The sequence below is a fragment of the Pseudorca crassidens genome, chromosome X (assembly GCF_039906515.1).
Source record: "Pseudorca crassidens isolate mPseCra1 chromosome X, mPseCra1.hap1, whole genome shotgun sequence".
In the NCBI taxonomy this organism is placed as follows: domain Eukaryota; kingdom Metazoa; phylum Chordata; class Mammalia; order Artiodactyla; family Delphinidae; genus Pseudorca; species Pseudorca crassidens.
The window spans coordinates 29310434-29337035 of record NC_090317.1 but is presented as its reverse complement, the minus strand read 5'-3'; the positions used below and the strand labels follow the sequence as shown (position 1 = coordinate 29337035).

General features: G+C 47.0%; 1 protein-coding gene across 2 annotated transcripts in view; it reads right to left on the bottom strand.

The window, feature by feature from the left end:
- Positions 1-13: 13 nt before the first annotated feature.
- Positions 14-26602, bottom strand: part of TMEM255A (transmembrane protein 255A) — a 47481-nt gene continuing 20892 nt past the window's right edge. Inside the window, exons 5-10 of one of the 2 annotated variants that reach the window (XM_067722455.1) lie at positions 24586-24654; positions 23138-23209; positions 22641-22729; positions 15489-15651; positions 9008-9151; positions 14-2394 (exon numbers count right to left, since the gene is read on the bottom strand). In XM_067722455.1, the coding sequence (XP_067578556.1) occupies positions 2236-2394; positions 9008-9151; positions 15489-15651; positions 22641-22729; positions 23138-23209; positions 24586-24654 (696 nt within the window). In that variant the 3' untranslated portion in view covers positions 14-2235. The remainder of the gene's footprint in view (positions 2395-9007; positions 9152-15488; positions 15652-22640; positions 22730-23137; positions 23210-24585; positions 24655-26602) is intronic. The other variant, XM_067722456.1, reaches the window with a different exon arrangement.

The following is a 26602-nucleotide window of genomic DNA, read 5'->3' as shown; positions in this document are numbered from 1 at the left end:
AGACACATGTAAGTTGATAAGGAGGAGGATAGTTTTATTAATTTGAAACATCACAAAAGCAGTCTGGGTTTCCAACATGGCAGTGATACAGATTTTAAGCAACATCCAGTTATACAGGTTCTGGATTAATATTTTAATGTTTCATGCCCAGTTCAATACTTTAAAGCAGAATTAGGAATAAAGCAGTAAATATTACAAAATGCAGTCAAGGTACATTTTGGAAATACAAATTCCTTCATTACAGCAAATGTTTTTGCAAAAGAGTAAAGCAGCAAATATTAACTTTTCTAAGGTAACATGCACTTTTTATAGTTCAATGTGATTAAAAAAAGAAGCTGCTCAAATTAAGTGTTACAAAATCTATACTGTTTCAAGTTACTTTGTAAAGTAAGAAAAATACATAGAAATGAGTCATAGAATCTTGACACTTTAAGAAATGTGATAAATGTAGGATATACTATGTAATGGTGCCTTTAAAAAAATTAAATACCCATACACGTTCACTAAAGCAAAATGTAAAGTGTAAACAGCAAGAAATTTCATTGAGTATTACAAGTTGATATTTGTATAGTAAGTCAATTGGTTATTAGTCCCTTTTTGAAATCCAATAGAATTTTAATATGCTCAGAACTGTAGAAAATAATAGTAACTTTATATAACGCAAAAGGATTATAGTTGTTCAGATTTGAAATCCAGATGAGACATCAGTCGTGATGCCGAAAGTTAAACTGAATGTTTTGCAAACATTTACTGTGAACAATGAGCACACTGGTTGTACCTTGGTAACTCTTGATGGCTGGGTGTCTACAAGGTAGATGGGAGCACCAGCATTTGCCTGCTACCTCTAATCCATGAAGTTGGGAGGTAGCGAAATTGGCTGGAAATTTTTCCTGTATGTGTTCTGTGTTTGCAGAACTGTCTAATTAGGTACCCTCCTATAGCCCTGTATTTTTATGTTGTACAAGTATAGGATTATCAATCTTCCTTTAAATCAATCGATTCTCAGGTTAACATAAGATCACAATGAAAGTGTTCATTCTGAAATGAAGGCATGGTGCCGAAGTGTTAAATTCATCAGATTGAGGTTTAAAGCTATGTATAATTAAAAGAACTGTACAAATACCTACCACAATGTGCCAGATGGATTTTAAATCTACGATAACACTTAAGAATTTGTCAAGTTGGCTACATTTGAGGTATTGCAGACAAAGCGGCATTGTAACACTTTCATAACCTTGAACACTGTCATGATTGGTCTCAACAGAAAAAAGGACCAATAAGAGCAGTGGCATTAAAATACAGATGATTCTTTTGGGGTGGGGTGCAGGATACGTGCGGTTTGCTGGGATTGAAGCACAATATTTGAAGATAAACAGTCACAAAGATTAGTAACAATCATAACACGACCCAAGAACCTAATCTAGCATTTTTGAACTCAATTTTAACCGTAAGATTTGTATCTCCTGCAGCAAATGCAACATGTAGTAGAACCGCTGTCTCCTAAGTTACCCGATGTATAACTGAGATCCACTTAAAACATCTCACATGTTCTGTGTTTTTCAGTGCTTCTTGAACAATCAATCCTGTTCCCCACTACTCAAAGGACTATTGCACTTTTCCCTTTGGGAGGTACCAATCACAAAAGCTGAGCTGAATGATCACAATAGCCATTTTTACAATACAGAGAAGAAAGGAGTAAGAGACATGGGCAGCTTTTTTCAGCATCCAGACACAAGCAAACAAAATCTTAGAACTCTCTGCATTGGAACTACCGTGTAGCCCCATCATCTGGGAAATTTTCCTTAGGGACTGACTTTAGTGGTAGGGAAAGACAGGGCCTATAAGCCAGGCGCTTCAACCAAGGTGCTAGGGTGGCGATCTGCCAACGGCCGGAGGACAACACTCCATTTACACAAAGTGAAGCAGATGGCAACCACACTTCTGCTGCACACAGAGGCGGGGCCATAGGGTAATGCAGGTCCAAACAAGACAAGCTGCTTGCTGGGATGGCTCTCCAGCCTTGCGCTGCCCTTCTTGGAAGTGCTGGGCTCAGTCTAGCCACCCCTGCTCTGCACTGATAACAAATAAGCTTCTTCCCTATCTTTCCTTAGCCTGGCAGGCCATTGCAAAACTTTATGCATAAGAATCACACTTTAAAGTTTGTACCCTACACACTTCCACTAAAGCAGAAATATAAAAGCCACAATAATCTCAATAGCCAGCAGACATTCCTCTTTAGGGGCTGTAAGGGGGTGGCTTTTCAAAAGGCGGATAGTAGGGTGGAGAGTATCGGGGTGGAGCACTCGAGGACCACATGTAGCTGGGCGAAGGAGAGGCAGACTGGGGCTCATCAGAAAGTCCAGAGGGTGGGGAGGATGGAAAGACACTGGAATGCTGTGTAATCAAAATAGAACAACATCAGTTTAGGCAGCGAGGTTGCATTTCTCCAATGTCAGTCATTATTTTAAAATGAATACGGACCCAGTGTGTTTCTGTTTGGAACAACCAAGAGTTCCTAAACCTCGCAGGGTTAATGAGGGGCACGAAACTGAGCTGGTCCCACCTTCTCTCAGTCACTCAGGCTGCAGAGCTCACGCAGAGAGGCCTTGGAATCCTCCCCCACCCCTCCCTTTGGACCCCTCATTCAGTCAGTTACCGAACCCTGTTGCTCCTACTTCTGTGTCGTCTCTGGAATCCATCACTCCCTTTACCACGTTTATAACTCAAGCCTCCAACAACTACCCCCTGAGCCATGGCAACAGCATCCCAACTAGTCTTCAAAAAGGTAGTTTGGGCCTTAAGAATATTTGAGGTTAAGCCATTAATACCTGGGAAAGTCTTTGCTACAAAAATATATCATCACAGAGCCCATCTCACAGACCAAAACAAAACAAAACCAAAAAACTAAGGTCAGAGAGGTTAAATGGCTTTCTTGGATCTGGGGTCTTCTAACTTGAAGTCCAACAATTTCTATTTCATCTTAACTGTAGCCCACCACCCCAAAGTGCAGGGTATGTCGGAGGGCAAAGAGGAACAAAGGTGTGGAGGTAAGAATCACAAAGGTAAGAGTGAGGAGCGATCTACCAGGTTGCAAGGACACTGAGGACTCTTACTTTGTGCTGTCTAACTTTTGTAGTCTTTGGGAAGGGAGCGAGATATGGGTTAAAAAAAAATACCCAGTGAACTGGAGTGTTAGGAGTCATCTGCCACTTCTCTTTCCCTGGCCCATGTATATACCCTTGACCCTAATGATTTTCCTGCTCAAGGAGAGTTGGCCTGTTTTGTTCACTGCTCTCTCCCCCAGAACTCAGAACAGTGCTTGGCAAGTAGGAGGTACTCTAACTTCAGGAGCATAGAAGATGAACTTGGTATGATTTTTTTTTAAATAAAATCTATTTTCAAAGACTACGGTCACATCTTGTGGGTACTGTTGCCTTGCTCCAGTGGTGGAGCATGGCTGAGGCCTGAAGGCTGGAGGGGTCTATAGGGATGGCAAGAGGCAGGAGGCCAGTTTTAGGCTCTCAGGAAGAGGAAACGTAAGCCAACGAACGGGGCTGCAGAACTGCAATTTTCTGTTGTGCCTTAGCTCTAGGAGGAACTGCTATATTAAAAAAAAAAAAGACCCACTTAAATCAAAAAATTTCTCAAGAGTTCAAGTGCTGTCTGGGGAGGTCAATGCCTTTTCTTTGTTCAGCTGGCCGGAGTCTAAGTAGATCACGTCATTTTCAGGCCTAGAGCAATCTAGAGTCAGCCTTGCCATGAGGTATCTGGAGCCCGAGACCAGTTGGCTGATTCTCCTTAGCACCAGTCCTGACCTCTGCACTCCTTAGAAAGCGTTGTCCTGCTTTCTAGGTCTTGCTTGAGACACTGAAATCTCCATCTCTCACCACATAATGTCAGGACTGAGAAGAGGCCGTAGCGGCCAACATCCCCTCCTTCCCCATCACATCCATCCTTTCGATCTGAGAGAAGGAATGACAGGGTCATAGAAAGCCTTTAAAGACAAAAGAACTTGAGGCAGTGGACTCGAGACAAGCCAGATTCCTTCCAAAAATCTCAAAATTTCTCCTCCCTCCAGGAGGAGATATGCTTTCTAAGACACTGGAATCGTGATTTCCTAGTTTTCCACTCCGCCCTGCACAACTCTCTCCTCTCTCTCCCCCCTCTTCTGTTGCTTTCCTCAACTAAGAACGCTGTCCTCTTAAACCAGAGAGGAGAGCAAAAACCCACCAGGGACAAGATCTCTGTGGCCGGGGATGTGCCACTCTGCCCTTCTAAATCCCGTTCCAGGATAGTGAGAGCCAGGAGGCCAGTTCTCTGTGGCCCAGCCACAGAAGGGAGGGGCAAGTTTCTGAAGGTGGAGCTAAAGGCCGTTCCGTCCTGAGAGGCAGTAAAAGGCTGCCGTGGGTAGCAGCTGCCGTGGGTGGCAGTTGTACACTTTGATAATAAGAGGGGGTGGTACAACGGCCTTGGGTTTTCACTTCTCAGTTTCATGTTTGGGAAAGTATTAAGGGGGAAGGGGGTGGGATGCTTCTCACTTCCCTTTGAGGATGCTGGGAGTCTTAGGGATAAACTCAAAGGGCTCCTGGCAGAGCTAGGGAGCTAACTGGCTGCAGTCCACACACACCCTTGGGATTTGTTGCGGGCGGGGGGGGGGGGGGGGGGGGGTCGCCCACCGTACCAGTGCATAGTTTCCTAGCAACAGGCAGGCACCTTGGGAAAGATCTGGCTTTGTTGCAGCTGGAGAGCTGGCCCGGCGCATTTTGGTTCCTGCCTAAGAGTCGACTTGACTAGGGACAGGCAGCTCAGAAGAACAGAGCTTTGAATCCTTTCGCACCACAAAGCATGAAAAGCATGAAAAGCATCTAAATAGCCTACTGCTGGGCCTGGTCAGCTAGAGCTTCCCGAGCTGCTGCTTAGAGGCTGGGGTGGCCTAGGGCGGTGGAGCTACAGAGGAGGGAGCGGGCTCTCTCTCCCGCCTTAGCCTGCCCCTCCCTGCCCCATGCAGACCCACAGTCCGCAAGACCCTTGTGCGTTTCTGTCACGTGTGCTTCTCTCTTCGGAAGCACTGGGAGGCAGTGACTCCAAAAAGAGCCCCGGAACTGGCCGGGTGATAAAGGGTACCAGCAAAAGATGCTGTGTCCCAAGGGTGAAATCCAGGGTCTCTTGGTTCTTTGCATTCCCCCTCTGCTTCTGACCCAGAAAGCAAAGCCAGGGGAGACGGAGAGAAGAGTAGAGAAAAGGAAGAGGAAGAAAAAGGGAGGGATCAGAAACAAGAGAAAGGAGGAGAGGCAAGGAGAACCTCAGCAGGAGAGGGGAAATAAAAAGTTGAGTGGCGGCAGCAGCGGCGGCCTCCTAAGGCTCTCAGCAACCTACGCCATCTACCGCCTCCCCCCGGACTAGCGCGACTCTCTCATTCAAGGGGCCCGATTTATAATGGGTCCTGTTCAGTGGCTACGACGAAACCTAGAGTACCTTCATGTGATTTAATAAAGAGCATAAACAGAGGTGCTCGCATTTTGCAGAGGCTTTTGTTTTAAGCTAAACTTGGCGATTCACCAAATGGCTAGAGTGAAATAGCGGGTCTGGCCCAGTAGGCCAGACTGGGGAGTATGGCTGGAAGCCTTAAGGGATTTACCCCAAAGCTACACTGGGTTGAATTTCCCAGAAGTAGAAACGGATGCTTTATACCCTACAGGATATGGACTGCTTGGCCATGGGGAAATGAGTGCAAGGGGCAAGAGAAGTGAGCGCTGGGGAGGTGAGCAAGGAGGCACCAGCAGTCTTGACTTCTAAGCTTGGACGCCTTGGAGTCCAACATTTGCAAGAGTCACAACATCCTCAGGGCCGCTGACCAGACCCACGTCCTCGCTCCCGTCTGACCACAAGAAACGTTTCCCAAGCTTCCTGACTGGACAGCTACCCAATAAGAGCATGACTTTGAGGGGTGAAAACAAAACCCTATAAATCTCCTCTTCCTTCTATCAGCCTTGGGATAAAAAGGAAAGAGAAGTCTTCAAAGGCAAAGTGACATAAATAGTCCTATTTGGAAATGACCAGAATGGGGAAGTCATTCAGGAGAAAGTCTAGAAAGGTCAGTTTTCCTGCTATGATTTGGGCCCTTTTACAATCTGAGATGAGACTAAGGGAGCTCTGGCTTTTTATTTTTTGGGTAGGTCTGTGCTTCTGGTGGTTTTATTGTCAGAGATGGTGTGCGTTTTGCTGACTACTTTCTATTTATCTGGGAACATAACAGATGTTCCTTCATCCTCTTGGCTTTCTTGGGGAAAGACTGGTATTTCCTCCTATGAAACAATAAGGGAATGGAACTTGGTGAACAAAAGAAAGCTCCACTCAAATACTAAAGTGAAATACTTTGTAAGTTCTAGAAGGAAACAAATCACTTAAAAACATACACCTTAAAACCCATAAATTTATAAAATCTCCAAAAACGAAATACAAAAGATGGCTTGAACCTACAGAAAGAACCAGGAGAGGTATAAGAAGTGTCCCAGAAGTTCTTGGAGTGGGGAGCAATTTAATAGCATACTAAGAGAAAGTAAAGGGAATTCCCTGGCGGTCCAGTGGTTAGGACTCCGCGCTTTCACTGCCAAGGGTACGGGTTCAATCCCTGGTCAGGGAACTAAGATTCCACAAGCCGCATGGCACAGCCAAATGGAAAAAAGAGAGAGAGAGTAAAGAGACCCTTTCTGAGTCATGATTAGGAAGCCCATAATTTAAACCAGTAGAATGCGTAAATATCCTAAAATTAACTGGGGAAAAGATCAGTGCTATACTCAGACTTATAGCTTCTCCAAAGAATCCCTCAAGCCAGTCTCTGGCATCAGACAGACCTGGATACATATTCTTGTCCTCCACTTACCATCTCTGTGACTGTGGAGAGGTTACTTACTTCCTCCATGACTCAGTCATCTCAACTTAAAAATGGCAATGACAAGAGTTATTTCCCTCAAACGACAAAAATGAGATGATATCTGTAAAGCACTTAGCACAGTGCTTGGTACATAGTAGGTGCTCATTGAATAGGAGCTGTCATTAAAAAGCAGAGGCTTCCACAAATCCCTGAAGTGCCTGCTTTGAGCCCACGGCGTAGGGTTGGGTTAGGTGGCTAGATTTGGATCCCTTCTCTGAGTTAGGTACCCTGTGTCTGGGTTTCCATAGCACTCTGGGTAATAGTCTACTTACTGTTTTGTCCCCACTGCTGTCCCCTAACCAGTCCCCTTCAGGTCCCTAGACTGGTCTCTTAATGCAGGGCCTATGTCTCATTCAATCTCTACATCCATAGCTCCTGGCACAGTTCCTGGCACATGGGAACACAGAGTCAACATTGACTGAACTGAAACCAACAGCCTGGGCCACCACTAGCATTGGTAATCTTGTTTTCATGCCTGGGGTAGTGTTTGAATGAGGAATGATGGACAGAGAGATGGCTCCATCCCCTAAACAGGGGCTTCCTGTCTCAGGGCTTGCAGCAGCCATCACCAAGGAGGTTATTGTTACTACTTCAGGGGTTCGTTATAAAGTGAAAAGTCCTAAAATCAATATAGTCAATATAATTTACTTCGATATAAAAAAATGGAAGCAGCCTCTTGGGAGCCATGCATGGCCCCTCTGTCCCAGGATGAGTTTTTATTATGGGCGTCCCCAAAGAATGGTGACCCTCCTGTGCTAGGTTCAACATCCCTGCATTCTTTTAAAGGATTCCTTTGCCTCTGTCACTACTGCAATTACCTATGCCCTTTTAGAACTTATTTGTGTTTTCCGGTCTATATTGCCTATTTGGGGAACAAGTTCCCTGAGTTGTCTACCTGTGAATACAGTAGGCTTTAAAACAAGTTCTAACATCTTTTCCCAAGCTTTAATGGATGCCTCCTTGTGCTGGTGCTATATTTTATGACAGCAAACAAATCCATCTTCACACTATAGATACGTATTCCTATTGCCATATAGAGTCCCAGACCTCCCTGTACAGTATGTAAACCAAACCAAAGTACACTTTATTCAACTAAATAGGGGGTTTTTCAGTTTCAATTATTTTGTTAATCTGAAGTGGAAATTAGGTTGCCCAAGGGCTCTGTTTTTCTCAACTGGCTGGTTAATTGGGACCACCCCCAAACAGTCATGCTTTTATGTCCCCTTGGAGCATTCAGGGCTCTTGGTCAATAGAAGTAAATTCATTATGAGCTTCCCTCCTTTCAAAGGCATTTCCTTGGTCCCCAAATTTTGAATTAACCAGATTTGAGTGTAATCCCATCCTTCTGTGGTCCAGGGTTTAGGGTCACTGTAAATGCCTAAAAGACTGTTTCGTTTGTTTTCCTGAAGTGTCTAGTTCAGTGCTCTGCATACAATGAATTCCTTTTAATTAAGTGCCTTTTGGGTTCTGTTCTTCTGTGCTTAGTCTTAGCTCAAAAGGAAAACGGTAAAGGGCAAATTTGGTAACACTTATTTCTGACCCACGTGATAACAAGGCAAAAGAAGGGGAGGAGGGTGTTATAAAAAATATTTTCTCTGTAGAGTCCCAGTTAGGAAGTCTGGAGAAAAAGAAGGGACTTCTTCCTCATTACAGATTTGATTCAAACCCGTGTGTGGCTCAGAATGCCCTTGTGCTAAGGAGGCAGGCCTCTCCCAGTGGCAGAGAAATGGAAAAGGTCATTGTTGGACAGGGGTCCGTGGTGACATACTCATGAGTACCTCAGTGTAGGTCAAGGCAACTTGGGACACCTGGATCCTATCTCCTCTCCCCTTTTCTTCCCTCATTCTGTTTCTTCTCCTCTTGTGTCTTTCCCACACTCCCCATCTCTCCCATCATTGCCTGCCTATGCAGTCCTTAAGCTAGTCACTGGTACCCACAGGCTGCTAAAGGCCCTCAGGGATAGAGAGCCTGGCTACGTCATATATATTAGGAAGGGTCCATAATTAGGGAGAGAACGAGACAGCATGAGTGAGAGCAAGGGTAATGGAGAGTTCTTTTTCTCTCAAAACATACCTGAAAGTCATAAGCAGAATAAGGTGGCAGATGAGGAGGGCTATGGTAGTAGGTATTATAGGATGCCACTTGAGGACGAGCGTAGTAAGAAACAGTCGGATGGGCATTTTCAACAGAACAGTTCAGTGCTGGGAGAGCTGGGTTCTGCAGAAAAACATAAATTAGAAACAACATAAACGTTCATCACTAGGAGAATGGTTAAATAAACCATGGTACATTCGTACTACAGAATACTATGGAGCTACTGATAAACAATGATGTGCACCTATATTTAGTGACAGGGAAGTTGTCCAGGATATATTGTTAAATTAAAACAACAAAAACAAGCCATTGGCAAAACTATGGAGACAATAAAAAGATTAGTGGTTGCCAGGGGTTGGGGTTGGGGAGAGGAATGAATAGGCAGAGCCCAGAGTATTTTTAGGACAGTGAAAATACTGTTTGCCACCATAATGATGGATACATGTCATTATACATTTGTCCAAACCCATAGAATTACAACAGCAAGAGTGAACCCTGGGGCTTCCCTGGTGGCGCAGTGGTTAAGAATTCGCCTGTCAATGCAGGGGACACGGGTTCGAGCCCTGGTCCGGGAAGATGCCACATGCCACGGAGCAACTAAGCCTGTGCGCCACAACTACTGAGCCTGCGCTCTAGAGCCCGCGAGCCACAACTACTGAAGCCCACGCGCCTAGAGCCCGTGCTCCACAACAAGAGAAGCCACCGCAATGAGAAGCCCGTGCACCACAACGAAGAGTAGCCCCCACTCGCCGCAACTAGAGAAAGCCTGTGCGCAGCAACGAAGACCCAAGGCAGCCAAAAATAAATAAATAAATAAATTTATTTTTTTAAAAAAAGAGTGAACCCTAAGGTAAACTATGAACTTTGGGTGATTCTGATGTGGCGATATAGCTTCATCCTTGGTAACAAATGCACCCCTCTGGTGGGGGCTGTGGGTAATGGGGGAGGCCATGCATGTGTGGGGAAGGGGTACATGGGAAATCTCTCTATCTTCCTCTCAATTTTGCTGTGAACCTAAAACTGCTCTAAAAAATAAAATCTTTTAAAAAAAGCACCATGTTACATTAATGTAGCATAATCCCAGTTTATGTAAAAAATAAAGACTCAATTATACACATATGTGTGTTTGTCAATGAAATTAATCTGGAAAGAGTCACAACAGACTGTTAACTATGGTTGTCTCTGGGGAGGGCAGCAGTACTAGGAAGTAAATGGGGACTCTTCACTTTCAATTATATAGCCAAGGTTTTCACAATTAATATGTATTACTTGTGTCATTCCCCCACAACTTATTATTTTGAAAAATTCAAACCTATAGAAAAGTTGAAATCATTTGTATGATTTTCAAAAACAAAAAAGAAGAAATTGAGACCCCAAATACAAAATGCCAAACGGACAAGGCTATTGCTATTCCTGTGACAGAAATGTGATCGATCACAAAGGGTTTATAAAAGTTGTAAGGATTCTTGCAGATTCCACCCCCACTTTTTGGGAAAACAAAGCAATGCAGAAAGAATTTAATACCATTCTCATAACACGGTGACATGTGTAGCCCTTCAAGGGTTAAAGCTAATCTTATCCAGGATGGGGCTGCAGACTTCAACAAGGCCAAAACACTGCTCAAGGAAGCCATCACCGCTCATTAGTTCCCAAGCAGGACTGTGCGCTGTACCTTATGAGTGCCACATGGGTCAAGGTGTGGGTAAATGTTCTTTCCATCATCCATGTCATTGACACCCCCTCCATTCATGTGGATAATCGACAGCTGTCTGTAAAATCAACATGTCTTGTTTCTGGTATGTATCGACTTTGCACTAACGGAGAGCAGAAGCTTCCTCTCAAGTGATGAAAATGTGTGGGCAGGCTTTGGCAATGTCACAGGCAACCATGGTGGGATGTTGGCAGAGGAAACTCCCTTATAGCAAGTTTCAACACAGTCTGTTGCTCTCTTCCTTGGAGTGGGTTACTGTTTACATCTCTAGGAGGTTTGAAGAGTTACAAGCCTCAGTCATTATGATGCTGCTCACAGACAACCAGAGAAATGTTTCTCAGCCTCTCTCTTGTGTGGGAGAGAACTTAGATCTTGACCATTCCAAGGGCTGGCTCGCGTTACAGAAGAGTGCTCAGAAATGCCCTTACCTCTCCACAAGGATTCCAAAAAGAAATGTCATCCCTGAGGAAGTCCGAGAAACCATGTTCCGTTGGCCTTGTGTCAGTTAAAAACACACCCTCCAGCTCTTGCAAAACGAAACCAGTTCTTCTATGCAAATAAACTAAGCCTAACCATAGAGAAGCAATCATGCAATGTAAACTCTATCTAGAAAAGGTTTTGTGCGTGCAGCGAGGCTGGGGGTCCAGGATAATCTTTGAAAGGAAGTTGACTATTATAGAGAAAGAAACACAGGCGGAAGATTAAATAAGCACAAGAAAGCCACAGAAGAGAAGTGTAGAGGACGTAGAGAAAATGGACGGGCACCAAGAGAGGTTGAGGGAGTGAAGGGGGGTGAAGTCAGGAGTCAGGCAGGGGAGAAGCAAAAGGGATGGCCCCAAATAATGGTCTGGTTATGGTTGTTGTTCTTTTTACTATTTACTTATTTTGGCTGCTCCTGGTCTTAGTTGCGGCATGCAGGATCCTTTGTCGCGGCATGCGGGATCTTTACTTGCGGCAAGTGGGCTTCTTAGTTGCAGCATGCATGTGGGATCTAGTTCCCTGACCAGGGATCGAACCCGGGCCCCCTGTATTGGGAGCATGGAGTCTTACCCACTAGACCACCAGGGAAGTCCCATGGTCTGGTTATGTTTTAAATCAGTAATTCTGATTTTCCAATAAAGCTGGGCTCCATCTCTACTTGTGTGTGCATATAGGAGTGTGTGTATTTCTGTACCAATAATTCTGGGGCTTAAGTTATGAGAGCCCCTTTTTTGACCAGTAGCATTCTGAGCTCCAGTGAAACAAACAGTTACTAGGTAGCACAGGAAATGGTCAAAGCCGTCTCTCCTGGACAACACTGAGTCTCTTCTGAGACAACAATTGCGGACTTTTGGAGAGAAGGCCGCTTTGACTTCTCCTCACTTTACTCTAAACCAGAGACATCAAGTAGGAGAAAGTGGCAAGATATCATCACCTTTTAAAGATTCACCTCAAATTCTTATATCTGTGGGCAGCAAGCACTTTGGTCATCAAACATTTGTTCAAGACCCTTTTCACCAAGCCCCTCTGGTCAGGGAAAGAAGACGTCTTTTTTCCTTTCAGGTTCCCACAACTCTGGAAACGATGCTCTGAGCTGATCTCTTTGAAGGCTGCCAGCTCACAGCTTCGGGCTCCCGGCCTCCCTCCTCAGGAATGCCCTTCATCAGCCAGCACCCTTGGGCCTCCCTGCAGCCCCCAAGGCATTCTACTCAAGGCGGAGGCAAGCCAAGAGTCACCAAGCACATTTGGACCCAGGCCGAGGATTTTATGTAGGCCTACCTGCTTGATGTTCCAGGATTTTCCACACCATGCCTCATTTTAATAAAGTGATCGAAACAATGGTTCCTCCTTGGTGCTCCCATCTTATAACTCCCGCTTGTTCTCTCCCGTCATGAATCAAATCTCCTGCCCCTGCTCTTTGCCTTATCTTTCGTTTTCCCCACTGGCCCTTGATTGGGTTCCCAGGCCTGGCATTTGATGACGCTCAGGTCTTCCCTCGCTCTCCTCCTTTCCTCTCGGAGAAGCTCCCAACAGGTGGAAACAACTTGCTTTTAATTTTTTTAATGAAAGCAACTAAACAAAGGAGGTAATATCTGTTAAAACACTTGTAAAACCAGAAAGGGTTCCACTCCCAGCTCTGCTATTTAGCCCTGGGCAGGTAACTTGACCTCTGTTGGCCTGTTTCCTCATCTGTTAATGGGGGGAGTAATATTTACTTCAGGAGGTACTAGTGGTGGTGAGAAGCAGAGAAAGAGGAGAGTAAAGGGGCCATTACTGGCACCTCTCAGGACAGCCTGTCAACAAACCCCTATTCCCCTAGAGATCAAGGTCACAGTGAAATTAACAGTGCAGACTGTACACCTGAAACTAATACGCTATTGTAAGTCAACTATACTTCAACAATTAAAAAGAGTTCAGAAATAAACCTAAACATCAATGGTCACCTGAGTTTTGACAACAGTCCTTGCAGGAGCCCCACAGAGCCTACCAAGTGGCCGCCAGCCACTCCATTTGTACATCAGGGCACTTGGCTGTCCATGTCCGAGAGCTCGAGGGATAATTCAGAGAAGCCTTAACACTCACCCTGATGTCCCATCTCAACTCGCCAGCCCCAACCAGAAGCTTCGTTTCCAGCCAGAGCGGCTCAGATTCTACACAAGGCCTCTGCTTTCACCTGCCCCCCTGGGGAAAGTCTCCAAGAACAAAGGGCATTCTTTTCTCCAAAGAAGCTCCAACCCAGAAACAGCTTTTCTGAAGCTTTCTCACCCCAATGCTCCATCAGGCCTGAACTTACAGGACAGCCTTCTCCCTCCAAGGGGCCCCCCTACCTTGAGGCTTCCCCCGAGCTTGGGCTTTCCCGAGTGGGAGGAGGGGCCCGGGAATGAGAAATGCGCGTATGAGAGAGGGAGGGGAAAAAAGAGAAGGACAGTCGGGCTGGGCAGGAGCAGGGTCACCAGCGGGAACACTCAATACTTCCAGTTAGCCCGGTTCTCCTGGGGACTTGGTGCCCAAAACTGCAGTTTTTTCTCTTCCCTGGTCCTACCGCACCTTTCACTTTCCATTACTCATCCTTTTGACAGTCCAGGGCCAAACTACAAACTGTCTTTCAGCTTCCTGTTCCTCAGTGACCCCCCAAATGGGACAGAAACAGCCAAAGGCCTAGGGGTTATCTGCCTCATTTCTGGGGTCAAAGGAAAACGCTTTTTAGGCACAAAATGATTCCCTAGACGTGGGTGGGACATTTCTTTAAAGCAGCCATACTCAACCATGGCCACAGTTGGAGTCACCTGGGGGGCTTTTAAAAAGTATTGATGCCTGGGCTTCAATTTAGACCAATCAAATTGGCATCTCTGGAGGAGCAGTCCGGGCAGTCTGAATTTTTAGAGCACCTCAGGTGATTCCATTCTAATCTGAAGCCAGGTTGAGAACCATAGCTCTAAAGCTATTATCTCCATTATTAGAGATCAAGGTTTATTAAATAAGCAAATAAATGCTTTGAAATGCTTTAAAAGCAAAAGAAGGAAGGACCCCACTATTATGGAGCACCTACTGGGCGCTGAGTCCTGGGGTGCCTTTTCAGACATACACACAAACATGGAATAGAGTTGAAAGGGAGCACGGGGGACGCAGGGAGACTGAGAGTGAGGTTAAGGTTGAGGACAAGACCTGACCAGCAGTTTAGCCTAGGGCTGGGCCTTCACATGCAGAAAGAGTCCGGAGGCTCTTTCTGGAGAAACTCCAGGAGGAAATTCCTGGGGAGGGGGAGACGAGCAGTACTCTTACCTGTAGCTAAAAACGTCTTTGCTTCCAGCTCTCACAAAGTCTGTTAATGGAAATACCACCCAAAAAGGTTTCTACTAAAAGTGTGTGTGTGTGTGGAGGGAGTGGGGGGCGGTAATTAAAGGCTATGTTTACATAACTAGCATGAGCCCCACCCGCCCCCAGAATGTGCCTCAAAAACACAGGCAGGGCTTCCCTGGTGGTGCAGTGGTTGAGAGTCCGCCTGCCCATGCAGGCAACACAGGTTCGTGCCCCGGTCCGGGAGGATCCCACATGCCGCGAAGCGGCTGGGCCCGTGAGCCATGGCCGCTGAGCCTGCGCGTCCGGAGCCTGTGCTCCACAACGGGAGAGGCCACAACAGTGAGAGGCCCACGTACCGCAAAAACAAAAACAAAAACAAAACACAAAAAACACAGGCGGGCTTCCCTGGTGGCGCAGTGGTTGAGAGTCCGCCTGCCGATGCAGGGGACACGGGTTCGTGCCGCGGTCCGGAAAGATCCCACATGCCGCGGAGCGGCTGGGCCCGTGAGCCATGGCCGCTGGGCCTGCGCGTCCGGAGCCTGTGCTCCGCAATCGGAGAGGCCACAACAGTGAGAGGCCCGCGTACCGCAAAAAAAAAAAAAAAAAAAAAAAAAAAACACACAGGCAACTCATGTTAACAAGAAATGCCTGCAGGCTGATGGCATCACCTGGCTCCTTCGACTTGAGCTGTTTGAAACCAGCTACATTTTTTTTTTTTGGCCCCACTGCATGGCATGTAGGACCTTAGCTCCCCGACCAGGGATCGAACCCGGGCGCCCTGCAGTGGAAACACGGAGTCCTAACCACTGGACCGCCAGGGAAGTCCCAAAGGCAGCTACATTCTTGAACCAACGGTTTCTGTTCCTCCCTTCAAAGCGTGGGTCCCCATTGCCCCCAACCGTCTTGCCTCGCTCCAGCCCTGACAGGAGGAGGGGCCTCTGTGGGATGGGAAGTCACTTCCTTCCTTACCATGTCCTTAAAGCCCCCCAGGACAGCGGCAGTGATGATGCCCAGGAAGAGGCCGACGATGTTGAGGATGGTGGCGGACCAGAGCAGGTGGTAGAGGTGGATGATATCCTGGCAGCTGCTGACGTCAATGTACTCATAGTAGCCACCGGTGATCTCCACCCGGCTGGACGGGGAGAAGCACATCCAGTCAGTCTCCAGGGAGCAGGCTGTCCCTCTAGGGCTTTGGCTACCATGCGGCTCAGTGAAAAGACAGATGGGCAGGTGGGGAGCTATCGTAAGGGACATCGTAGCCAACAATGCACTCGGGGAGCAAGATACGATAATCAATCAAAGTGTGACTACCGTTTATCCCTGAAACCCTCCTACCTGCCAGAGAAACACTTGTTACCATCAGCTAAGGCTAATCCTAGGTGGCAATTATCGACACCTGCTATGTGCCCGGCAAGGGGCTAAGCATTTTACAGACATGAATTCATTACATCTGTGCTAATATGGCAGCTTCTAGTCAACAGGTGACTATTAAAATTAAGTAAAAAATTCAGTTCTTCAGTCTCACCAGGCACATGTTAAGTGCTCAGCAGCCACTATTTTAAGGGCCACACTAGTGGCTGGTTACTGTACTGGACACAGCAGATTACAGCATTTCCATCATCACAGAAAGTTCTATTAGGCTGCGCTGCAAATCCTTACAATATTGTGTGAGGTAAGTACTACCACCATTCCCGTTTCACAGATGAAGAAACTGAAGCACAGAGAGGTTAGGAATTTCCTCAAGTCGTAAGCGGTAGAGCTGGGATCTGAATTCAGGCTTCAAAGATTTCAGTGTTTCCTCTCCCAAAACAAAACACCAACAAACAAAAAACAACATCCCAATAAAGTACTAAAGCTGAGTTCCTGCACAAAATCTGAATATCACCTCCTCAGAGAGGCCTTCCCTGACCACTCTGTCCAAAGACATCCCCACCCCCACCCAGCCTGGTCACTCTCTAGCCCACTACTTGCCATGAACTGAATTGTGTTCCCTTCCAAAATTCATATGTTGAAGCCCTAACTCCCAAGGTGACTGTATTTGGAGAAGGGCTCTTAGGAGGTAATTAAGGTTAGATGAGATCATAAGGGTGGGGCCCTAATCTGATAGGATTGGTGGCTTTACAAAAAGAGGAAGAGAGAACTCTCCACACGCATGCACACACTGAGGAAAGACCACGAGAGGACACAACAAGAAGGTGGCCATCAGCAAGCCAGGAAGAGAGCCCTCACCAGAACCTGACAATGCTGGTGCCTGATCTTGGACTTCCAGCCTCCAGAATTATGAGAAAATAAAGATTTGTTGTTTAAGCCAACTAGTCCATGGTATTTTGTTATGGCAGCCCAAGCTAATTTCCCTTCCCTAAATCCTCTGCAGCACTTACTCCTTACTAATGTGTGTGCTTCATTACTGTCTGTCTCCCTAACTTGAATGTGAGCTCCATGAGGGTAGGGACTTGGTTTGTTTTGTTCATTGCTGTGTTGGACACATGGTTGGTGCTACATAAATACTGGTTAAATTAATTAAATGGAAGCTCCTGTCTTCCTGGATGTTGCAAACTAGTTTACAACTTGGCCACTGGAATCAATAATGAATCTTAAACACTGTGATTCTTACAATTAAACTTAGAACCAAACCCCCTGGCATCAGGATAGTTATGTGTGACTCCCCTGCTATAAGAATATAGAAAATGAAAAAGAAAAAAAAATTAAACGTTAACCTCCAAAATGAATCAGGGAGAGATTATTCACAGAAGACTTTTAAACTTTACAGATGAATTATCTTAGAATTCTTTAAAACCAGTGCTTCTTTAAAGAATTGAAATCAGTGTGGTTACAGGACAGCCTGCGTCAAAATCTGTGTTTGTGTGTCTATGTGCCTGCCTATGTCACTGTGTTATTTGTGTGTGCCTGTGGGGGTCTCTGTGTGTCTGTGTGTGTGTGTGTGCATGCATCTTTGAGAAAGAGATGGTTAAACATGCAGATTCTGAGGCCCAGCCACAGTCCTACTAAATCTGGCAGAATCTCTTGGGGTGAGCCTCTGGAATCTGTGTTAATGAGCTCATTGATATTTGAGACCCGCTGTCTTAAATAGTAAGCTTCCATAGTGAAATTTTAATGGTGTTTCAATTCATCAGAATTTGAGCTAGATTTCAGGTTTTTCGGGAACATAGCTGGACACCACCTGGAAGCATACACTGAGTGTCTCCTATTAGCTGGCATGGTACTCGAGCCTGGGGATGGGGCAGGGAGGATACACAGATTACTTACCGCTCAAAAAGGCACCGCTGTACAAGGACTCTCCCCTGAAAAAGGCAGGCCTGTGTATAAGGGCGAGTGTGGGGTTGTAGGGGTGCAGGGGAGGCTTGAGAATCAGCTTCTGACCTCTCCCCAGGTATCTTTGCTTATGTCCTAAAACACCGAGGGTGGGCTGGTAGCACATATAGATGGGTGGTACAGCAGAGCAGACTCTGGAGTCAGACTGCATTTGAACCCTGGCTCTGTCACTTATTTGCTGTCTGACCTTGAGCAACTTTCTTAACTTCTCTGAGCCCAGGGGATTTCATGAGCGAATGCACGGAAGCAGTACTCTAGCACATTGTAAGGGCCCCCCCCAAAACATGTAGCTGTGTTTTTTCCCTTTTAAGAGCCAACCTCTGGCAAAATGATTCAAACCTTTGAATCATGTTCTTAAAGGCAGTGACGCTTTAAAAGCACAGACCACAACATGGGGCTAGGTTAGTAGTTCATTTAAAAGTATTCACTAATTGTAGAGAATATATATTTGGTTTCAGTTTGAGTGGGTTCAGCAGCTACTAAAATGATTTTTTAACTGAACCGTGAAGCAAAAGAACATTAATACTAGATCTGGTTCAGGGTTTAGCTAATTAATGTGGTTTGTTTCTGTTTGAGATTCACGATTCCATTTGGTTCAGTCTCTGGGCAGAGCTTTGCCTGATATTCCATCGTTTGGATTCTCACTGCTCCCACCCTCAAGCCTCCGTGACTGCAGCGCCCTCCTGCCGGACCCCATCACTGCCTGGTTCAGCTTCCTAACACATTTGTAAAACTAAGTCATTCATTTAATCAAAAGCCTTCCCTGGCTCCCCATTACCTTCAGGAAAAAGTATCCCAATTCCTCAGTCTGCCATAATCCAACTCCAAAATGGAATCCACATTCCAGCCAGGCTGGAATCCTCAGAAGCACCAAACTGGCCATGCTGGGTACTTATTCCAGACCTTTGCTCAGATTTCTCCCCCTGCGTGGGAGGTACTGCGCTCTGTTCTCTGCCTGTCCTGATCTCTCCCGCTGCACAAAGCTTCAACACACACTTCTCATTCTTCAAGGACTCCAGCACCTATTCATTAGCTTTGTACCTGGACTCCCACAGCCTCAGTCTGTTCTTCTCAGTTTGGCACGTTGCATATGTCAATAATTCAGCTATTCATTTCATCTGATATTTACCGAGAGCCTACCCAGTGCTGAGTACCGTGCTGGGTGCTAAAACCACAACCAAGGCCAAGGTGGACACGACGGCTCCGTCTAAATTCTAACCTCTGGAGGGCAAGGTCATCTCTTACACTTCTTTTGTGTCTCCCTCACTGCCTCCTAGCTGGGTGGTAGAAATGTTATGGGTCATCAACAGATACTTGGTGAATGAGTAACTGAGTTCAAAGACGGATCATTGCATTGATCATAAGATTGATTACCCAGTGCGGGCTTTTACCCCCTTGCTCCCAACTTGCCGGGTGTGACTGGAGAAACAGATAACCTCTCTGTGTTTCAGTCCCCATTCAACAGAGTAGGAGGCAACAGATCTTGGAGAAAGCCAAAGGGCATCCTTCTGCTCTTCCACAAGGGCCTGGAACTATTCACCAACTGTTGGTGGACAGGCAGCGGCTATGGGCAGCCTCTGTGCACCTTTCTCTCACTGCGTGTATTCTGTGTATCAGTCTAAACCCCCCTCCCCATAATCCCCCTGGTAAATTGAGTTCCTTAAGGGCAAAATGTTATTTTAAGGATATCTATCCTTCTAGAACAGTCCCTGGCACACAGTAGGAGCTCAGTAAAAGTTTGGCAAAGGGAGGAATGGATGAAAGTGAGCTATCATCTTTCATTTTATTCATCGTCAGCTGCGGCAGTTCACAAACCACGCCCATTTCCTTTCGCGTCCTTTAGGTTACACACCGAAAACCAGTGATATTGACTTGACCTCTCCAAAGCTGAGTGAAGGCTGAAAGGCAGCTGCTGCAGAGCTGCGTCCTAGAGAAACCACCTTCCTGCACAGGGTGAAATGGAATCGTCTATGTTTGGTATTAAAACCTCGCTGCCCCTGACGTCAAAGAAGGTCTGTGGCTTCGAGGGGACAGCAGAAACTCTGTTTCCGTAGCGCTGGACAAATGACTGCCTGATGTTTTTGTTCCCACTTGTTTTTTTCTTGGCCTCCTTTCCAGGAAATGGACTAGAGGAGCTGGTAATTGATTAAAAATAGGCTTCGTGTGAGGAAAAAAAAATACGCATTCGGCAAAATTAAAGTCTCCGAGCCTCAGAATGCTTGCAGCTAGCTATATTTAGGCCTGGAGATTAGGTCTCCTTCGAGCTGGCTGGAAAAAGTCTCGGGTCAAAGAAAATCTTTTCCTTCTATTGTAGGATCATCACCTCTTAAGTCTCGCGCCTTGCTTTCTGACCGCATGGGACTGTGTCCTGATGAAAAGCTCAGTAAGTGCTTTTCTAGTGGCTTTGCCCTTGGAATCTCAACGCTACAGACCTGGGCAAGGCCTCGATCGCCGCCTGAGGCTGGTCCCCAGGCATCAGGTAGGTGAACAGCGTTTCCAGCTCAAAGGTCGTTAGGGGCAGTGTCCCCATGAACCCTCTTAGTTGTCTGGTCCAATAGTTTATTTTCCTGGGGAAAAGGGTGTTCCTTTTTGATCCTTTTTAACACATGTCACTCCCTTATCATCAGGTCTTTCATTCAAGCCTGGTCCTGTGCCGGGGCCTGAGGATAAAGATAAGATGAAGTTGTGTTCGCTGCCTTTAGGGAGCCCAGAGTTTAGCAGAGCTCCTCATAAAATTCCTTTAGGGCCTTGAAGACGATCCTGGCACGACTATAAGAAAGTCAGTTATTATGAAGTTCAGATTGACAGGAAGATAAATTGGGCTTGAGTCTCCACTTAAAAAAAATTCACCTAAGGGCTCAGCTAAATGGAATTTAAGGTAGGATTTAGTTTATTCAGACCTTTTTCAGAAACACACCTAATTGTGGAGAGAAAGGTGTGCCCATAAGGAATCACTTCTCAGCCCTCTCAGCGGGCCTCCTCTCTCCTCCTGGGATCTCAGAACGGAAAGGGAAAGGAGAGGAGAGCTGGCCAGAGGAAGGGGTGTCAAAAGGAGGGAGGGGGTAAAAACAGAGCGGAGGACTGAGCAGGGGGAGGGGGATGGACAAGGGGAGGCAAGAGGAAAGATAGCGAACTAACCCCAATTCCCCTAGGACCTATTTTACATTCCTTTGATCATTTTTGGAAGGATGGGCTCAGGAAGTACAATTATAGCCAGCTCTCCATCACCGCTAAGGAGGGAAGTCCTTTACAAGTGTTAGTTATTATTACAACATGAATAATTGAATCTCCCAGATAATCCCCAAACCTCATTTGAGTCTTTAAGTTTCTCTTCCTCCACCGCCAAACCTTTTAATGAAATGAGACCGAAATGAGACCGGTGCTAGCAAAGAAAGTAAAAGGGCTGGCGAGAGTCCCCCTTCTCCTCCCATCGCTCCACTGCCTCTGGTCTGTCAGGTCTTTAATCCTCAAACCGGAGACACTAGCCCCCCAAAACCATGAGTAGGGAGTGTGAGTGAGGAGGGGTGCATCCTGCTGACCTCTTTGGACCTAGCTCCATCCGGGCCCCTTCTGCCAACTCCTCCCTCCCTTCCACCCTCCCCCTCCTCAGCACCCCTGCACTGATAGCTGAAAAAAAATACGTGCATGGCAGGCACTGGCTGACACACCCCACGTACAGGGCCGTTTACTTACGTTCTGCATCACCTGCTCACGCATTCCTGTCTATTCCACCTTCTAAATTGCTCTTAAAAGTACTCCTTGCTTTCCACCATCCCCAAACCAACTTAATCTAGACTCCGTTCCCTTTGGCCTGGACTCTTGCAGTGGCCCCCTAGTAGCCTCCAGTCTCTAACCACTCAAATCCATCTTGCACGCTATACCCTTCAATGGCTCCCAGTTGCTCACAGGGTCAAGTCCAGAGGCATTCCTATGGCCAGTGAGCCCTCCATGATCTGATCTGTGACCAGCGCTCTGCCCTCACCTCCCCCACAACTTCTGGGAAGACCCTCCTCACCTCCACCCCACTTGGGTTTGTTTCCTAACTCCCTCCTTATCCTTTAAATCTCAGCTCCCACATACCCTCCTCCTTGACACGCCCCCCTTTGCCCCCAGTGACTCTGACTTCCAGTCATTTGCATAGAGAGGGTCTCCAGTACAGCCCCCAGATCCGCACTGCACTTCTCACACTAGACTGCAATCAATGGCTCACAGGTCGGTCATCCCTGCTAGTCTGCGAGTTTCTCCGCAGGACTCTCTGTATTCCTGGCACCTAAATATGTCTTGAAAGAGAATAAATGATGTTTTAACAATTGAAGGGCAGAGCGCCAGAGTGGTTGTAACAGAACTAGCACCAAAATCTAAGTTCTGTGAGGGCAAGGAATTTTGTTTTGTTTGCTGCTGAATCTCTAGCGTCTGGAACACAGTCAGGCTATTTGTTGAATGTTGTTGAACTTGGACTTAGACAGAACTGAGTGTGAACCCGACCTCTACCATTTTCGAACTCTGTGTCACCTTGAACTAGCTGTCTGTTTCCTCTGAGCCTCAGTCTTATCATCTGTAAAATGGGGATAATAATTCTACATACATCATAGGTAAGAATTAAATGAGATCAGATACTTGACAGCACCTAGCATAATGCCTGGCACAGAGAAGGCAGGTAATGCATGTCAGCTGAAATCCTTTGAGGACCAATGTCTTCTACTTCTCTGATCCCTACCGTGCGCCCTTCCCCCACCCTAGCCCTGCTCGTGCCCACTGTGGTCAAACCATCAGGGGCTCGGCACTCACTTGCCGCAGTTGTAGAGGTCACAGCAGAAGCAGGTGTTGCCCCGGATGCGAGGTGTGCAGAATCCACGGCTGAGGTGAGGGCAGTTCACCTGGGGACACACCACAGTGAGTAGGTGAGCTGGCACTGGATGGGAGGCGGGACCCTCTGGGATTGGCACTGTGAGTTAGTGACTGATGGAGACGGTAAGGATGGCTGTGAAATGAATACACCAATGCACGGGCAGGATGGGGCTGGGCAGGTGGCTGGCTGAACTCGTGTGTGAGGCAAGTCACTGTGGAGCTGGGCTCACGTGCAGCCTCGTCCACAGCCCTCAGGGCCCCATCCCTGAAGGGTGGAGATGGAGAGGAGGAAGGACGGATGGAAGGACGGACAGAAGAACAAATGGATGGTAGGAAATGAGGATACAAGGGGCGGGAAATCAGGGTATGGGGGAAAGGGGACCAGATGGGAAGGAAGACAGAGGGGCCATCACATGCACTTTGAAGTACAGTAGTACCTCTCGAGCTGCCTGGGTAAGGTTCCTCATAACCCTCGCAGAAGGAGAATTTTTGGTTGAGGAACTTATGACCTTATATAGGAAAAATAGGGTTAGGGGGACCAGGGTTACAAGTGAACCTATGGAAGTCATTATTAACATTTTTACAGTCACCAAGTTAACACAAGAATGAGAACACGATGAAATCCAGAGAATAGCAATGATATTTTACACATCTCGTGTTTGCAAAAAAAATGTAAAAATTAACTTCCATTTATCATCTCTTATTTGTGAGAAATCTTCCAGGCTCTCCCCCGCCCCATATGGATGCAATGAAGTGCTTGTAAATTTGTTTCACTGTGTTATAGAGAATGTTGGTGGTAAACGCGCACTTTTTTCTATATTGGGTCCTTCATCCAAAAGCTCATGCCTTTCTGATAAGCTGTTGGCACATACATCTTTCTACTCCTTTCTAACCCGAGAATAGTTAGAAAAATGGTAAACTGGTGATTGGGGAAGGAAAATGGGGCAAGTGGATGGCACTGTTCACACTGTATGTCAAGGAAAACAGCTTCCCCTGAAGTTATGCAATGCAGTCACCATTTTATATCCACTTGCCACCTTTTTCTAACAGTCACAAGTTTACCATTTTTCTAACTATTCTCAGGGGCGGGGGGGGGCACTGACTTTCAATTTGAAGTTAATAGAGAACCAAATGGTCGAGGTTGCTAGAAGCACATGGTAGAGTTTTATATTAAAGGGCTCTCTGGATTGGAGAGAGGTGAATGTGAGCTGAAATGAAAGCTCTCCAAAAATGACCTGGAGCCGAGCTTCACCTCACCGCCCACTGCCTCTGCTTCTGTGTGAGGCAACAAGGAACCCAAGGAGAGCCATGCGGGGCAGGAGAGACACACCCTCACGTGTCCACTCAAGCAGCAACAGACTGGCCTCCGGGCGTGTCGTGACAGGCCTCCCCAGAGCCTCAAAGTGGACAAGGCTTCTCAGTGACCCTCATTTGGCTTCCTGACCCCTCCCATATGTGGGACTCAGACTCTGCCTCCCCGGTCCAGGCCTGCTGCCTTGGTGGGGCTCCCACTTTTCTTCCAGCTGGACATCAAGTCCAGGCAGCTGAACCATCATCCACGGACATGGGGGAGGGACCTACCCTGTGGCCTCTGTACTCTTCGTCTGTCCCTCTCGGGATCAAAGCCACACACTGAGAGGCTGCCTGCTGGGGTCAGAGGGGCAGCCTGTGGCCACAGAACAAAGTAAATCTGATTAGGCCTCATGAGGCTCTAACCTATGACCATGGCCCCATTAGCACTGTGCTCTGACCCACTGAACAAATCAACTAAACATACCTTGTAGCAAGCTGTAGGCCTGGGAAAAAGAGTAAAAGAAAAGGGGTTCCAGGCAGAACAGGAGACTTTCCCCAAAGGTAAGACGTGCAGCCTCCTTCTGGCTCTTACCTCCTCAGCTTCCTTCTGGGATGTCTTGGGCACATAGTGGCACCGGTTAGCATAGAGTGGTTTCAGATCCTGGAAACGGAAACACCAAACCAAATAGGTTTTGGCTTTGGAAAATAGAGCAGCAAGTGCTCTGATTGGTAATAAAAGATTTGAATACACACACACACACACACACACACACACACACGCACACACACCCCAGAGCAGGTAGTGGGTTGGGTTGATTTCTGAAAGCTGCCCATCTACGGAGCCTGAGAATGTGAGGATCAGATAAAAATGTTCTAATAACTGCTTTCTATTGGGCCACTTGGTTAATGAGAAATTAGGAAATTGACTGAGAAGTGGGTTTCTTGAAATTTCCACTCTGGTTTTCTTTTATTTCTAGTCTTTGTCTCTTTGCAAAGAGTCCCCAGGGAACAAAAGTCAAAACTCCAAGTTATTGTAACATCACACTCCCAATCGGAGGGAGGCCAGCTCCAACAATGAGGATTCATTATCACCTGGGGACAGGACCAGGGCTGGCTGACATGCACCCTCTGCTGTCATTGCCACAGCTTTTTCAGAAGGAAGAGCTCAGGAAGCAAGCCCCAGGGGGATGGGTAGCCATGGAGCCTGCTGTAGATTTTAACTCAACTGAATGATGAGCCATTTTCACTCAATTACACAGATTAAAGACAGTGAACTCCAAAAATACCACTGAAGCCCAGAAAACTAACATGGGGCTCAAGGACAGTTGACTAACCCTGCTGGCTTGGGCAGCTTCCTGGTGAGGGAGCTCTCAGACACAGGGACTGGGGTGGAACAGATAGATGCAATCCAGTGCTACCTGGAAACTGTCAGTCAGGGGATGCTGCCCACTTTCCGGGGGACAGTAAACATCCCCTGACTGGTAGGGGGCTTCGACCAAAAGCAGGTTAGCACAGGACAAGCAGTTTATGCAAACTGACCTTTGGAACTCGGCCAAAAGCACCTTGGCAGAGGGAGTTTATCTATTGCCCCTCCTTCCCCCTAAACCCACTTCTCTCACCGTTTTCAATAATCCTGGTGGCTGCTTTTCCCCACACATGTGATTGAGCATCTCCTGCACCAGACACCCAAGTGCCTCCTTGCCTCCCTGCCTGCTGCCCCGTCAAGGACCTAGGACCTTCCATCAGCTGCTTCCACATGAATGTCCTGACCGCTCCGTGTTCTGAAAGTACACTGCCCTGTGGGCTCAGCCTGGAGTCAGGCTGGAAAGGAATGAGGGTTCTCATGGTCACTGCCAGCAGGGTTTATTTTCCGACTTTGGGCAATGGCAGAAGTCATCATCATCCTGCCGAAGGGGAGGCTTGATGTGCTGGTCGGAGCCCTCCTGACCTCCTGGTTCTCCAAAGAGCATTCAGCCACCAACTGCCTAAATGAAGACAGATGTGTGTGTGTGATGGTCGCCCATATGCTGCCTCTGGGTGCTCTTGTGCACTGAGGCCCCAGGGGAGGAACAAGCCCATGTGACTGGCCAGTAAGAAAAGGCCACTTAGCCGCGCAGCCTTTTCCATCCGAAGGGCTAGCGACTCCGGAGTGGAGGGCTGGCCACGAGACTGCTTCTTGCTGAGTGTCAGTGTGCTCTGGGCGAGGCCCTCTCAGGGCGCGTTCACACCCATTATTTCATACCGTCCTCATGTTAACCCTGAGAGGCAACCAGGTTACTATCACATCCACGTGGAAGAGGAGAGACTGGGCATGAGGAGGGAAAGGGATTTTCCCAGCTAGTTAATTGCTATATTCGGGGAGGGGAAAGGAAGGAAACTGGAGACGAGAGAGAAGGAATGAGACACATTTAGAGGGGGGTCAGGAAGTAGGTCTTAAGGGGAAGTGCACATGTCCCCAAGCCAAAGGACAGGGCACCAGGAGGTTAAAGGGCTCCAACAACAGGAAAGGCTGGCTCTAACCCACCCGAGCGGTGCTGGGGTCCAAACGTGCCTTTCATTTAAACTGGCCAACAGACATCACCATAGATTAATAAAGCCTTCTCCCTCAA